At 46.6% G+C, this 16,765-nt stretch overlaps 1 protein-coding gene across 1 annotated transcript in view; it reads right to left on the minus strand.

Moving 5' to 3' along the window:
* Positions 1–233: 233 nt before the first annotated feature.
* Ints9 (integrator complex subunit 9) overlaps positions 234–16,765 on the minus strand; it is an 84,830-nt gene continuing 68,298 nt past the window's right edge. Inside the window, 10 exon segments of the mRNA XM_051195510.1 lie at positions 234–752; positions 2,066–2,203; positions 2,852–2,950; positions 4,555–4,676; positions 4,679–4,721; positions 6,172–6,296; positions 9,726–9,755; positions 9,758–9,896; positions 11,553–11,613; positions 16,109–16,289. Coding sequence (XP_051051467.1) covers positions 576–752; positions 2,066–2,203; positions 2,852–2,950; positions 4,555–4,676; positions 4,679–4,721; positions 6,172–6,296; positions 9,726–9,755; positions 9,758–9,896; positions 11,553–11,613; positions 16,109–16,289 — 1,115 coding nt within the window. The 3' untranslated portion in view covers positions 234–575.

Here is a 16,765-nt window from a genome sequence, read left to right on the forward strand (position 1 = left end):
GATAGGTTCTAATGTGCTAAGCTGGCCTTGAACTTGCTGTGTATCAGAGGGTGACTTTGCACTCTCCAGCACTGGAATCTTATCTGCATTTTTGTAAACGGGGCTGGGTTATGATTAGGGCAGAGGTGAGACAGATGTGCTGTGGCATTTTTACTGTTGGGTGAAGTTTCAGATTCCCTCCCACCCCCCCCCAGATGTTAAATCATTTAGACTGTAGTTCAATAGAACCAGGGTACTTCTATAAAAATAATATTTATTTTAGCAAAATGGGCCACAGAATAGAGCTAGATAGGTTCACTTTCTGATTTGGGGGACTGTCCTTTCTTAGGTGTAGCACTATAGGCAGGTAAGTAAGTTCAAGAGTTGCCCCTTTGGATCCTGAAAACACAGGCCAGTCATATTTACACTTCCCTTAGGAAAGGACTCCTGTCATGCTGTCACCCCCAAGCTACTCAAGAGCTCAGAATGGAAAAAGTTCTTGGTGTCCTGGCCAGAGACAGCACTCCTCTCTGGCAGCCAGAGGGCGCCACCAGACTGTCCGAGGTGAGGGGTCTAGGAGTTCACTGATGCCCCACTCAGAACTTCTGCAGGAACCTGAGGACCAGGTCCCGCAACCGTACCCTCAGAGTCTCGTCATTGTCACAGATGATGTGAGTTGAGTCTTCTTCAATCTGGATGAGTGTTTCAGCTTCCTGCAGCAGGACAATATGGCCCTTGGCTGTGTCTTCCACCTTAATGTCACTGAAGCCATGCTGTTCAAGAGAAAAGAGGAGATGGCTACATTGAAAGCAAGGCCTGACTGAGCACTGGAGACTGGCATTACTCTCAATACAGCTCTTTCATATTTATACAAGGCCCCAATCTCACAAAAATGCCAGGAAAATCGCTGAATGGCTTCACCCTGTTTAGGGGAGTGTACAAGGAACTTGAACACATCCAGACTCTGAGATTCGGGGGGGAAAACACCAGGTTGTTGACCTTGACATTTGCTCACATCCAGTCTACACTGTTCTGAGCCCTAGGAAATCCCCACTTCTCACAGCAAGGTACTGCTAACCTGGACATCTGCCAGCATCTTTCCAGCCACCTTTACTGCTAAGTGTAGCATCTCCTTAGAAACCAGAACTGCAGCTAAAGTACAAAGAGTTGCCTGGATGGGACATAAAACAGGTAAAGAGCCCAATGCAGGGGCTGTCTGTCTTTGGTTGCAGACTACACCCACTCAGCTTTGGGAAGGAGGTGAGGTATGCAGGGCCCATGCAATCAAAGGGGCTTGCTCCTGGATGAGCCAGGCAGGAGAAAAGGGTAAGGTCATTGTGGAAAAAGCAAGTTATTTTAAGGAGTAGTTTGAAAACTCATAGGTAGGAAAAAGGAGCCCTGTCAGGCCATGAGGGAGATGGGGGTCCTTTGCTCATCTGCAGGACTGTGGGAAGATCTGGAGAGCAGTGTGGGAAAATCAAAAGATGAAGACCAACCCTGCTGAGACAGGAAGCTGTGGTTCTGAGACTTGAAAGAAGTTGGCAGCTGAGACAGTGTGGTTATTAATAGCGTGGTAGCAAAATGTCCCTCCCTGCCATCATGTCCGTTCTCTAGAAGCATGTTCCCTGTCATCTTCAGCCCATCCCCCTCTTCCTAGCAAGGGTGATAATGTGGAAAGTGACCATCATAAAAATCTTTAAGGTAGTGTGCCCCTACCCTACCCTGACCCACCCCAGCACCAATGCAGTCAAGAAATCTCCCCCTTTGAGCTAGAGAGATGGCTTCATGATTAAGAGCACTGGCTGTTCTTCCTGAGAACCTGGGCCCTGGTTCAATTCCGAGCACCCAGTGGCAGCTCATAACTGTCGTATCAGGGGATCCAAACTCCTCTCCTGGCCTCCTTGGGCACCAGGCATATACATGGTTCACAGATAACTATGCAGTCAGGACACCCATACGGGCCCAGGGGATAGATGGCCACTGAGACAGGACTTAACTGTCTCCATCACAGTCTGAACCACTGGATGGCAGTGGTCTTCCTGAGCCTCATATCTGTCCTAGGAGCAGATCAGGCCCCCAAGCTCACCTTTTCCAGGGTCTGCACAAACTGTTCTACTGGGATGGAGCCGCTCAGCAGAGGCTTCAGCACCTTGCAGTCAGGAACGTCCTCACTCACCCGTTTCCTCTTCTTACTGCTGGCAGGCTGGGCGGGCCTGGGAGGGGGCTAGGACAGGGTTAAAGGCGCTTTCAGTGACAGCATCTTCACTCATTTGAGGCCATGACCTTGCTGGTCCTAAGTTACCCATGGCATGAAAAGCCAGGCTCAACATCACTTGGGTTCCATGTTTACATTTCCAGGGATTCCACTACATGCTGAAGTCCCTCCTAATGGACACTGGCATTGTGACTAAGAACAGACTCTGGTGTCTAACAGGTAAAAGCTGGCTGTGCCACCAGACAGCGGTGGAAAACATGAGACAATGAGGTCAGGCAGTCCTGGACCTCAAGGCTCTGTGAGGATTAGCCAGGAGAATGCATGGCAGCAACCAGCACAGTGCCCAGTACTCCAGTGCTAGCTTCAGGGGCACACCGGCAACACGGTGCATGCGCGGAAGGAATTCTTCAGAGGTGAGTGCTGCCCACCCATTTGTCAGGCTTCGGGCCTTCTGGGCTGTGCTATGCGTGTGTTGTCTATAGCTTTCAAGTCCCACCCTGCAGTGCTCACGTGTGGGGCTCAACAAGAAATGTGCCATGGCAAGTAGGGGTAATGGTGCTACTCCAGAGTGGGGCAACAGGACACTCCTTAGGACGGCTCATGTGGCCAGAGCTTCCCCGAGGGAAGGGAGACTGGGTTCCCAGAAGCCCCCAGTACCTGAAGCACATGTTTGTTATCCTTTGTGTGCAGCACAGCCGAGACAGTTGCCAGGGAGATGCCAGGCTTGATCTCCATGGGCACCAGGGAGTCTGCCAGCTGAAAGCAAATGCAGGGTTTCAGATGGGCTCCCTCTGAGGGGGAGGGGAGAATTCCAGGGTGGATAGTGGCCTAGGGCCTACTGGAGCTCAGCATTCTTCTGTCCTGGTGGGAAAGGTCTCCAAGGGTGACCATTATATTTGTCTTAGATTTTACTCACACTGTTATAATCTAAAATGACCAGATAACTCATGGCATGACATGAGGTACACACTCCCACAAGTCTCCTGCCAATCACAGCGGGAAAGGGTGGAGGTGGGAGTGGACAAGTGGCTAGAAGAGGGAGTGAGAACGCACGGTGGCTCCGGGGCAATGCAGCAGGGACGAAGAGGGCAGCTTCCTGTCCCTATGTGCTGGACCTACATCTATGGACTGTCCTACAGATGGCAACATCTGCTGGGTGCATACGCCTTAATGCCCTGCTCCCCTATGACCATTTAAACATCAACACACAAGATGTGAGGGCTTTCCTACGAAAAGGAAGCAGGAATGGAGTGTGAGCTGTGCCACACTGTGGTGCAGTTACCAAACACCTGACTGTCGGGTCCCATCCTTCACCCCTGCCCTGTTCACAAACACACTCTGCCCCACAAATGCCTGTTCCCTGCACAGGTCAGGCTGGCATCATAGGGACCAAGTTGGTAAGAGAGCCCTGAGCAGTTGTAAGGTGGGGCTTCTCCAAGAGGACAAGTGATCAGCTGCACCCCTGCTTCCATGGGAGTCAGCCTAGAGCCCCAAACCCTGGGTCAGCACTTCAGGAGGGCAGCATGCCCCACCCCCCATAAGAGGGGTCCTGAAACAGGCCCAAGCTCAGTGTGAGATCTTCCTTTCTGGAAGACTACATCAAAGAGGCTGCAGAGGTGCTGCTGTTTGGGGTCCTTTAACTGCAGTGGATCTTAACCCTTTCGTCTTCCTGTGGTTAAATGACACTTGTGACTGTTGCCATGACAACCTTGACCCCCACATGAATCTGAACCTGGAGAAAGCACGCTTAGAAGCTGAAAGGACAGAGGCGGAGGAGCTGCAGGGGGAGGGGAGCAGAGCACTGGCAATTCTCAGAGAGAAAGTCGGAGAACCACTTTACTGCCTGGCCAGTTAAACTGTTTTCTGGAACTTTCCCCCAGGGAAAGCCACTTATGCCAAAGATATTCAAAGGTCTCTGCAGAGGCACTGAGAAACCCAAGTGCTGGAGGCCCCTCCTCTTCCTTGCTGTCGTCCCTAGCCGTCACTAAGCACAGCACCACACAACTGTACCTTTTCCATTTCCGTGTGATAAAACCCAAGACAGCCCTGACTAGAATGTAAGGCATTCCTGTCCAGATAGAACCCTTAAATGATGCTGAAGTAGACACAAATAAGTTTACATTTCTCCTTTCTCAGACATGAGTTCCAGGAAGGATGGGAAACCCTCAGAGGGCACTAGCATCCTCCATGCTGGAGACCCAGGTGCTGCCTGCAGGGCCACACACCACTGAAGGCTAAGGGAAGGAGCGGTCACGTGCCTGAGGGTCTGTGTTCTTTGCTTCATTTCTGACAGACTGGCCCTGTCCCAGAGGGCGCTCTGGCGGAAACTCGAGTTTAAGGGCGAAAGGACAGCAGCTCACCTCTGGCATGATTTCAATTTTCTCATAGCGTCGTTTGAAGGGCAGGGCGAGGACCTCAGCCCGCCGATAGGACATGGCTGGTGGCTGGCAGTCGATCATGAGGTCCATCCTGTGGGCCTGGGCGGGGGTGGCTGGGTATACTGCTCAGGACAGACCACGTGCAGGGGCTGAGGAGCAACGGGACAAGGAAGTCACAGGAAAGGGTAGGAGCTGGGTGCAGTGCAGCACCCACCTCTTGCTGACCCTTGTTGTATCATCCTGAACACTCAAGCCACTCCACCAGGCCACTGGAGTGCATTCGCTCAAGCCTGCACTCCTGATGGGAGATGGGTACTGTGTGAGAACCCAGGAGGTGGAGGAAGGATCTGCTACCTCTAAGTGACTTTGGTGGTGACAAGCAGTGTGTCTACTCCCTATGCTAAGCTCAGTTCCTGTGACACTTGTCCCATCAGCTACTACAATTCCTTGACCAGTGTTCTGGGTTTGGCATATCTTAGGCTATCCCCAGGTCCGTGGAAACTGGCAGGCCACATATGCCTGCCTATCTAAGGATGACGGTGAATTGGAGATGAAACTATTTGTATAAACATCACTCAGCTGGATGCTAATGCTGTCCCTGCTCTGATTTAAGAGTTTGGATTAAGGCTCAAATTATTTCAAGAACAAAGGTTTCCAGCGGCTGGGCCTGGCTTGGTCTTTAGAGCTAGGGCCCTGTGTTGTTCCTAACCTGGCTAGCATCTGACAGCTCTGTGTCCCCTGCCTCAGTCTCCTCCAGAGTGTTAATCACTGGAGCTGGGGACAAGATAGCCTCTGATTTCTAATATCAGCATGTGACACAGTGGTATGTATGAAAGTGGCTTAGGGACCTGGACTTAAGTTGCACGATGTCCCTAGACATTTCCTCTGCATGCTGATGAGCACACAGGGCACTCTGTGTCCACCCAAGGTGACAGGCTAGGGCACTGGCATAAATCTTGCTTGCCTCCCTGGGGGTTCTTGAGCTTCCTGTCTCTTGTCACCCTGCCCAATCTCCTTTTGTATATGAGCACCTCCTCCTGATGGCACAGTCTGTGAAGATGATGAAAGAGCTAAGCTAGGAGATGGAGGAAGCAACTCTACCGAGAATGACCGGGTGAAGGCGCAGGTCCCTCAGCAGGCACTCAAGCTCTGGAGACCATGGTCAAGGCATCAGAACCCTTCCTCTCACAGAGTCCAAGCTGTCTTCCTTGCCAAGTCTAATTGCCTCCCCCACTTGCTATCTCAATGCCTTGGCTCATCTCCTACCACAAGCAGAAATTTCCCCTTCACTACAACTACTTCCCTTTTCTGCAAAAAGGACTAACCATCAACCTACCACGGAACTCAACTCAGGATTTAGCTGAGTGACTGACTTGGAGGAGGGGGGGTGGCCAGAAGTTATCCTCATCAAATAGACCTGTTTATGCCTTCTTTCCCTCCCTTTCCATTTTTTTTTTTTTTTTTTTGGAGGGGAACCTTTCAGAGAATTAAGATCATTTCCAGAAGTTTGAAGGGCAACTGGCAGCATTCACATCGTGGCTGTGCAGACCTGATTCACAGAGAGCCACATCCAGACCCTGGCCCACTGAGGAAACATACCTGCACTTCTTTAAGCAGCTTTGACACCTGGATAAAATTTAGTCGCGTGTCAATCGGGCAGTAGATGCACTTCATGGCCAGTGGTTGGTAAGGAGCCAGGGCCTCCAGGTAGGAGAAATCAGGCTCTGGGAAAGTATAAACAGGAGACTTTAACACACAGACGGTCTTGTAGGGGAATTCTCGAATGAGCAGGGACACAGAATATGGGCCACGGGAGGAAGAGGAGAGGCTGGGTGGACTCCTGTGATGATACTTGGATCCAAGAGCATGGGTGTGGCTCTAAGGCTTACTAAACAGAGACGACAGTGAGACCTGAGAGCAATACGATAAAGAAATGAACTTTTCTCTAAAGAAAGTGCCAGCTCACACATGGAAAGAAAAAGGAACCATGTGTGTAGTGTACACGGCAACTTCAGCACTCTGGAGACTGAGGCAGGGGGACTGCTAGTTTAAGGCAGCATGGGCTGCATAGTAGTGAGACCCTGTCCTAAAAGAACAAGAGTAAAGGTGTATATATAAAAGGTACCATGAGGTAAGCATCACAGTGATGGTTAATTCATGTGAATCAGCACTAAAGCTCTAGATCCAAAGCTTGTGTCCCCTGTAAGACAGTTTACTGCAACAAGACCTGGTAAAGTCACAGGAATACCCACCGGCTGCTCAAAGTGAACACCCGGGTGGGAGATAAAGCGGGCAGCACAACCTGATGTCACTCACCCCACAGACTGCAACACAGACTGCAAACAGGAGACCCTGTCAACAGGCTCCTGCCGAGATTGTCATTCGCCCACCAGAGCCAAGAGAACAGTATATTGTGCTCAGCCCACAATACCCAAGGGGCCAAGTACAGGTTGTTAAGACACGGAGTCCCTCCTCAGCTTATCTAACCTCTGAAGCAACAGAACTCAAAGAATGAAAACTTCTCCATGACTCCTGTGCTGAGGGCAGGAAAGGGCTGAAATACTAATACCAGCCAGAGGAGGATCCCAGCTCCCGGGAAGAGTTCACAGTCCAACAACATATAAAGACCACTTTGCAGATAGCTGTGATGGGTCAGCAATGGGCAGAACCACATGTTGACCAGGACTGCTAACTAGGCATACTGCTGCATTTCTATTTAAACTTTAATCTTATGTTGCTACCTCAAAGATGGATCTATGGGTGCTAATGATCCTTTTACTGGTTCTTCATAATATGGCCACATTGAATAAATTGTTCTCTGCTTTCACATATTTTGTCTCTTTAATTGGCATAATAGGGATGGGTGGTTGAGCCTAGCTTTTTAGGGTTGCCAGAGCCCAGGCTTTCATTCTAAGACCTCTGGTAACATGGCCACCCAGCAAGGGATACTATACAGTAGGCATGACACGTGGGAAAGGTCAATGAAACATTCCCAAACCTGAGTGGGAATCAGAAATGACACACCTGCCCCTGAAGCCCAACAAGCCAGCACAAATGTCAGCACGCTGCCCAGTGCAATTGGGCATCTCACAGCCTTTGTTTTCTCAGCTGGCCTCTCTCACTATGCCCATGGAACCCCGTAACTACTGTCACATCAGCCACGGTTCATTAGAGAGCAGAAGAGACAGCCACTGCCTCACTACAGTGCTTTAACAATCTCAGCAAAATCCTGGTGATAGGCAGGTTTTAGGATTTGTGGATCAACAGCCTCTGATTTTGTTCTAAAGGTGGTCTGAGGACAGCAAAGCAGTCCTTGAGGGTCATGAGTGCTCCCGGTACAGCCGAGCCACCATGTCTTGCTGTTAGACGTACACTTCACAGAACATCAATGTGAGACAAGGCTTTTCAGGGACCACACAGGATCCATGAAAACCTTCAAATATCTAGCACAAACACAGAACATAACACCGCACCAAACCCAACATGAGCAACCCTCACCCTAGCTGCCTATATTCTTGCCTTCTACACAGGACACAGAGATGACTAATGAGCCCAACATCTGTGAATCAGTCTGTCACTCTGTCCCTGCTGGTATCTCTTAAGAAGTTTTCCCCCATGCTTCTTCCATCCTGGTGTGTGTACCTTACTGTAATGGTTGTATGGAATCCAGTTACTCTACTGCAGCCAAATTCTTGGTGGTCCCAGTCTGGGGCTGCCAACAGTTCTTACAAACTGAGGCTGAGCATGTGCCCTCATGTGCCCTGACCCAGATAACTACTGATGTAATTATACTCTCTAACCTCAAACCCAAGTTTTAAAAATGATTTTTTAGAAGGCTATTTTTATTTTCTGGTGTGTGCATGTGCCATGGCATGTGAGTGGAGGTCAGAGGACAATGTGTACGTATCTCCTTCCACCAACTGTCATGCTCGGCAGATCCTTTACCCAGCCAGCCATCTTGCTAACCACAAACCAAATTATAAGAAGGAAGAGCGTGAAGGACATTGTTGACAGCCACTGAGTGCCAGCGCTGCTCTGAGGTGCTAATACACTTCTCCATAAGGCCTGCATCTACCCAGACAGAGGGTACCAGTGATCCTATGTGTAGCAAGGAAAATGAGCCTAGGGATAGTGTGATGGCTATTTGTGGCTGTCAGCATGACTCCATTGGAAATGAACCACAATCCTGAAATGGAGGGCACACCTGTGAGAGATTATTTTTGCTTGGTTTGAAGTGGGTGACTCTACTTCTAGTCTGGACCTTTTAGTCCGGAAGACATATGTTTAATCTAGGTCACACCCTCTGCTGGGAGTCTAAATAACGACATAGAGGAGGAAGCCTTTGCTCTTTGCCTGCTTGCCCTCACTTTGCTAGCACATCCATTCCCTCACTGGCATTGGAGTCTACTTCTTTGGGAACCCAGTGTACACTGAAGACCAGCTGAGACGTCCAGCCTTGTGGACTAAGTGATTAGATTCTTGGACTTTCTGTTCACAGCCAGCCATTGTTGGATTAGCAGGACTGCAGCCTGTAAGTCATTTTAATAAATTCCATCATATATATTAATGAATGAATTCATTCTATAAGTTCTGTTATTCTAGAGCACCCTGACTAATACAGATGGGCATGGCTGAAGGTACAACAATCTTTCAAGATTCTGACTTCATAGCTTGTAAGATTTCTAAACTTCAAGGCAGTGTGAGGGCCTTATGCTGATAAAATAAGGAGATCCCTGTCACCTCTGAATAGCCTCATCTCACTAAAGGCTATGCTCCTGAGGGGTCTGTTTCCGGAAGAGTGGCAGTAAGTTAGAGCAGACCAGAGTCAAAGACCCCAGATCCAGCTAAGTAAACAACTACCAAATGGCAAAACCAGTCCAGCTACTGGAATCATTGAGGCTCTCAACATCTTACAAACCCTATCAGAGAGCAGCTCAGCAGATTTTTAGCATTGGAAAAAAGGATGGAAAGGAACAGAAACAAAAGTGTTTGACACACAGTTACCGACAATGCTTTACTCTTATTCCTTCATATCTATTTTACGCCTGTGTATTTTACTTTTGGAGACAGGCGGCCCTGGAATTAGGTCCCCTTGCCTCAGCCTCTCTGGTGCTGAGATTACATATAGGAACCTGTTTACTCTTAAAATTTACCTGTAAATATGACAGTGTTGAGACTAGACTTCCCCAGAGCTCCATGAAGTGGACAACATCCCCGAACCGGAGGGAAGGATGCCCAGTGAACACCACACATGGCTGTCTGAAGTCATTGCTGAAGTCTCCATGGATGCTGGGGTAGTGCTTCAGCTTATTGGTCTGAATGAGCTAAAACACATTAAAAAAAAACCCAAGAGCTGTCAGCTGAAGAAATGACCGAAAAATACAATTGAGGACGATTAAAAAAAAAAAAAAAAAAAAAAAACAGACTAGGAAAGATATATTGCTGAAGCCACACCTGCCTGAGGACTGCTGTCAAAACTGAACCAGCTGGCTTATGCCAAAGGTCTGTGAAGGTAACTCCCCAGAGAGGATGCAAGTGAGCATCTGGAGGTGTTAACACCAGGAACCATCAGGGAAATACAGTCAGAGCAGCAGACACTGCTTATCCAGTGCAATAGCCAGGGGCTAGACCCACCGTATCTGGATGGTGAGGGTGTGGTACAGAGGCATCCTCCCTCCTTGCTGGTGGGATGAGAAATGGTATAGCCACGGTGGAAGGCATTGTTGCTGTTGTTAAGTGAATGTATACACACTCACCAGAGGACCCAGTCTCACGCTCCTTTGGTGTTGAACAGAACCCTGCCCATACACATCTGCACAGCATTCACTCATAATTGCCAAAACTTGAAAACAACTAAAATGTCCATCAGTGAGTAAATGAATGAACAGTTAATTCAGTGCTGAACAAGTTACGAGAAGAAGGTGATGGCATTCTGGAAAGGACAGTGTGGAGGCAGCGGCTGTCACAAAGTCCACTTGAGTCTGCACAGGCCTCTGAGTGTGGAGTAGGGTGATCGCCCAGAGTTCCCGTGTTTTTTTTTTTTTTTTTTTTTTTTGACAATATTCTTATGTGACATATGGTATACAGGAACAAAGGTTCCAAGTGTGCTTATTGCTGTTTCTGAAGTGGTGATATCAGCTGAGAATTCTTTAACATAAAGTAGGAGAACTGTCTGAATTCACTGTAGTGTGCTTGTGATCCGGTACAGATGATTAAGCAGCAATAACAGTAATACCAACATGAGTCACACATAGAAATGTGCATGAGATGCCACCCGGTGAGCAAATGGCAGAAGTCAAACAGTGGCATGGAAACACCATTGGGTTTGTGCGGAAGGGACGTCCCATCTTGCTGACTGCAATGTTATCTTCACTACTGCAACTTTCCATGTGAACCAGGAATACTCAGTTGCTAAAGTGCTTGCAATACAAGCACAAGGACCTGAGTTTGGATAAAAAGCTGGTGTGCCTCTGTGACCAGTGCTGGGGAGGTGAAGTCAGGAGGCTTGAAGGCCAGCCAGCCTGGCTGAATTAATAAGTTCCAGGTTCAGTTAGAGAACCTGTCTCAAAACAAGGTGCGTGGGCAATTAACTGGTGCACACACATGAACACATATACAAATAGTTTAAACATTAAAGAAATATTATATGTGTGATCGCCATGACTAGAAAGAACATTTTGATAACAGATTTGCTCCTAAAAAAGTGGGGAGTAGATATTAAAATAAAAGTCCCTTGCAGAGACTATAGCAGAAGTGGGCTGTGAAATGTCCAGAGTTTGTAATACGATGTATTAATTAGAGGAGGAAAATGAATTGTGAGCTGGAGTACTTATCTTCTTTAAAAATCTGTCTGTTTTTAAAACAGCATCCTATTGTGAGCCCTGGCTGGCTTGGACCTCAGAGATCTACCTGTCTCTAATCCCATCATATCACCATCCACATTTCTTTTGTGTCTTGGTTCACTGGTTTTGTTTTCTTACCTCTGCATGCGGGAAAGGCGGTTCTGGGAGATACACTTTACTCTGTTTGTTGTGACAAAGCCTTTAAAGAGGAAGACACAGCAAGGCATTAAGCAGTGCACTGGCATTTACTGCCACCTAGTGGCAGCAGCACAAACAGGAAATACACACATTCTTTTAAAGTAGGGATTTTTTTTTTTTTCTTTTCTACCCTCCCTCCCCTAGGGTTTCTCTGTGTAGCTTTGGAACTCGCTCTGTAGACCAGGCTGGACTCGAACTCACAGAGATCCTCCTGCCTCTGCCTCCTGACTCCTGAGTGTTGGGATCAAAGGCGTGTACTACCAACGCCCAGCTAAAGCAGTGGTTTTTTTCATAGGGCTTGCCTAAAACCATTGGAAAACATAGAAGTTTACATTATTGTTCATAACACTAGCAAAATTACAGTTATGAATCAGCAACAAAATAATTTTATGGTCGGGGGATAACAAAACTTGAAGAACTGTTTTAGGAAGGTTGAGAACCACTGTTTTAAAGCTTCCTGGCACTGACTCAAGTGAGTAAAAGCCAGGCCTACAGCTCATTCAGGACACTGTCTCTTGCAAGCAGTTTTTCTAAAGAAATAGACTACTTGTTTGGAGTAATCTTTGATTTATAAACAAGTTGGAGAGTAGTTTTCATGTTCTCAGTGTTAACAATTTACACGATTGTGAAACATTCTTTGTACCCAGCTCCTATGTGGTCCAGATGGCCTGGAACTCACAAGGGCTGGTGTGACACTGCTATGCCCAGGTAAGTGTATTAGACACTCAGGTTTTGGATATCATCATTGTAACTGTTTTGATTTTTGCTTTGTGCATGATAGACAAGAACTCTGCCCCTGTACCATGGCCCAGACTCGATTTGGGTTTGGCTATCTCCCACTCAGGGTCCTTTTCCTGTCCCAGGACCCAGCCTGAGACACCGCGTTACATTCGGCAGTGTCTGGGAGAAGAGCGCCTGCCTTTTCTGAGACAAGGCTTTTTGCTGACGCACATGCCCTATTCCATTACAGAAGCACCGCTCAGCCAGCTGTAAGGGAACTAAGACAAGGATTTGAGTTTGAGGCCAGAGTGGGTTACAGAGTAAAGATTCTGGCTCAAAACAAAAACAGAGAAGCCTGGAAAACTGCAATTTGACAAACAAAACAATACAAAACAAAAAAACCCTTTTAACTGACCAGTCAACGGGTAGTGACCAGGTTGGTCAATGCAAGCACACACACAAGCATGCACACCACACTATATGGTTTAGGAACCTATTTTAAGAACCCCGTGAGAATACTGTAAAAACAAGGGGTACAGGTGTCAGATTTATACACTTCTGAGGGCACTGTGGCACAGGAAGTCCCTGGGACCTTCCCTTCCACTCTATCCTCTAAAAAGAAAGCAAACCTAACAACCAAGCAAGCAAAATGTACCCTTAAGTCTGGAGCTGGGGTAGACACTGGGCTATTAGGGAGCAGGGACTTTTGCAGGCTACAGCAGAAGGCCCTGCAATCAGGAACTACAGAGTGGCTTCCAACAGACACAAGGAAGCAGTTGGGTCTGAGGTTGTCCTCATTCCAAGCAAGAAAGAGGGGAAGCGGCAAGACCCAGTGAATGGATGGTGGTTCTGGCTTGGGATGACCAGGCCTAACTTGGTTCCACCACAATCTCTTGCTGCGTTACTCCAGGCTTCATCTCTAGACAGCAACTTCGTTCCCATCGGGGAGAAAGTGCTTTGCAGGCAGGCTACACCAAGGGGGCTAGCAAAGTGAAACAAGGTGCCTAAAGCAAGTGGGGACTTTGACCCTGACTGAGAGCAGCTACCTTTGGGCTTCAGGCCACACTGGAATGGTGACATTTTCAAAATCCCAGTACCTTGTGGCTTTCAGATGGTTACCAGCTGCCTAGAGGACTCCCACATATAGCTCAGGACAAGACTGGCAGCTGGTAGGAGGGAGGGCGGTGACCTAATGCTGGGAGAGCTTCCCACAATTCCTAAGTCACTCAGGAAAGACCATATGCCTAATCTCACTCCTCTTTACACCATTCCTTCTCCCTTTCTTCCTAATGTTTCCCGCAGAACCCTTGGGCAGCTAGTCTTCCATCTTTTACCAGCTGCTTTTTGGATGTTACTCCTTTCCCTAAGCAAGCACACTCATTCTGTGGCTCCTGCCACTCAAGCACATCCCAAGCTGGAATGGCAGCTCTGGCTCCCAGATCTCTGGTCTGGTAGTGTTTCATGCTGCTGAGGCTGGCTTCAAACTCACTATGCAGCTGAGGCTAGCTTTGATCTATGAATTTTCCTTCCTCCAGGCTCCTAAATGCTGTGAGTAGAAGCCTATGCCATCATTCCCTCGCCCTAGTATTACTTAGTTCTTAAATTCTCTCTCTTTTTTGAAGGTTTATTTATTTTTATTTTGTGTGTGTGTGTGTGTTGTATACATGTATGTGTGTGTACCACATGTGTGCAGTGTCCGCACTGGCTAAAGATAGGATCTACCCTTGGGACTGGAGCTTCAGATACTTGGGAGCTGCCATGTGGGTCCTGGGACTTGAACTCAGGTCCTCTGAAAGAGTATCCATGCTCTCAACCTCTGAAACATGTCTCTAGTCACCCTGACATTTTAGTTTTGATAAATATGTTTGGTCACAAGTGACATTAACATCAAGGGAAATCAGATGAAAGGTGTACGGGAACTTTGTATTATTACACTTTTCTGTAAATCTAAAATTATTCTAAAGTACAAAGTTAATTAACCAGAAAAACAAATCAAGATAAAATTTAAAAAATATCAAAATGAGAAAAATGGCTAGAGAATGTTAACAAAAAGTTAATATCTTTAATATATACACAGAGTTCAAATACATAAGAGATATAAAACCTCTAAGAAGTAAATGAACAAAAAAAAAAAAAAAGGAATAATTTACATGAAAGTCTTTCTGGCAAGTAGTTTAGTGTCAGATAATGAACTTTAAAAAAAAATATTTCTACCCTTTATTCCAGTAACTCCACTTTTAGTAACTTACCTAAGGCAAATGCTATCATCATACATATATAAAATAGTATCAATTTATGACTTATTCCTAAAAGGAAAAGCCCTGCCAGCCAATAGCAAGATAATAAGCTAAATTATACAGATGCGAGTGATGTAAAAAGGAGACAATATTACAGCCCTGTGTTACTTTTTTTTTTTTTTTTTTTTTTTGAGATAAGGTCTGACTTATAGCTGAGTCTGGCCTTGAACCCATGATCCTCCTGCTTCAGCCTCCTGAGTGCTGGGAATACAAGTAAATGGTGGTCTTCCCAAAGACTTCATAATGGTTTAATATAATTAAATGTTTTCTGCTACACAAGCACTGCACTACTGAGCTAGAACCCTTTAGGAAAACAAAATCAGAATTTAGACTAAATGGTCACACTTGGCAAGGTGTTGTCTCAAAACTGTTAACTAGGTCTCATGCTAACAGTGGGTTTATCCTGACAGTGGTGGTGTTGGCTCATGGTCTCTATGTTTTTTTTTTGTTGTTGTTGTTGTTTTTGTTTTTGTACAGTAAACATGGATTACCCACATACAAGCTAACAAACACCTATAAAACAAAATCACAGAAAGACCCTACAGTACTCTCACCCTTGTGTACTCTGGGTGACAGCCATACTTGCAGCCACATACCTGGTGAGGTGGGTGCATTGTCTACTGTGCCTTCAGGGCTGCGCCCAGGAGTGTGTTGCAATATTTTTACTGGGGATCTGGATGAAAACAAATTTCCAGCATCCTGATTCAATCTACAAATAAAGTTTAGGGCATCCTATGTGGGAAAGATACCTGTGTGTAAAGGATAAAAATCAGTGAGGACCAACAACAAAGTATAGTCCTACCCACCAAGATGAGCAGTGTCAATTCAGGGAGAAACCACAATTTAGTGGGAAGAAAATCCCCATACCAAAGTCATGGGTGGGAGCAAGGGTCATACCGCTGGGATACACTAGGACAGAGTAATGTAAAATTCTGTTTTCAGCCAGTAGTAGTGGTGGTGAATACCTTTAATCCTAGCACTTGGGAAGCAGAGGCAGGTGGATCTCTGTGAGTTTGAGGCCAGCCTGGTCTACAGAGCGAGATCCAGGACAAGCTCCAAAGTAATCCAGAGAAATCCTGTCTCAAAAAACCAAAGAGAGAAAAGAAAAACAGGCTATGGAAATAAAACTCTAGCTTTTCTTACTAGATATAGTCAATTACAACAAGGTGAACTTGGGGGTGAAGACCTTTTAGAATGGAACTAACTTCTCTTTTTAGTAGGTAGGAAAGTAAGCAATGATTTTTCCTTTCTTTCTTTCCTCTCCCTTTTTTTTTTTTTTTGAGAACAGACAAGACTCTTTAATCCTCTCCTTGGTAACTATGCTTCTAAATTCTTGAGGTATGTGGGATTTTACTTTCAGTAGTTCAATCTTTTGATCAGATAGACCAGACACACAGACAGACAGACACACATAGAGACTCATTTTCACCCTTCTAACTGAATGTACTGAAGCAGAAATTGAGAAGGACACTGACATACCACTCAGCGAAAATCTGGGAAAATTCAAGGGAACTGTTGGCCACTGGGGAGATGAAGTAGAAGGGGATGTTGGAGAGGCCAGCGGAGTCGATGTATTGATACAAGCACTCCAGGAGGTCATAGATCACTCCAGAAGGGTAGCAGGGAACCAACACATTTCCTCCATTCCGAACTGTCAGAGCTGGGAAAAAGTTGAGGAAAGAGAAGATGGCACCCAAAGGACAGTGTTAAGAAGGGCAAATGCAGCTTTTAAAACAGCAATTACATTTCTTCTGCTTTCTCACATCTGATTTTGTTTATTTTTGAGACAGGATCTTGCTCTGTAGCTTTTGTCAGATTAAAAGGAAACTTCAATTCTCCCAACTCCAAAGGGCAGTCCAAACGTCCAGAGGCGAGCTTCACCTGGACTATAGGAGGATTTTTGGCTGTTAGATAAAAGCCAGCAGACTATCCCTCAAGAACTCACAAAACCACTTTCCATCAATCTAAAGGAGTCCTTTATTTCCCTTAACTCTGGCAGAAGGGACATATGGCTACCTATGCCTATGGTGATACAGCCTCCTGCAGTATCACCAGTACCTATTATACATTTCAAGTCCATCCTAGTAGAGTCCGGTCCTTCCTACCTCCTACCTACTCTAAACTTCCTCCAATCAC

Source organism: Phodopus roborovskii, unplaced genomic scaffold (genome assembly GCF_943737965.1).
Source record: "Phodopus roborovskii unplaced genomic scaffold, PHOROB, whole genome shotgun sequence".
Taxonomy (NCBI): domain Eukaryota; kingdom Metazoa; phylum Chordata; class Mammalia; order Rodentia; family Cricetidae; genus Phodopus; species Phodopus roborovskii.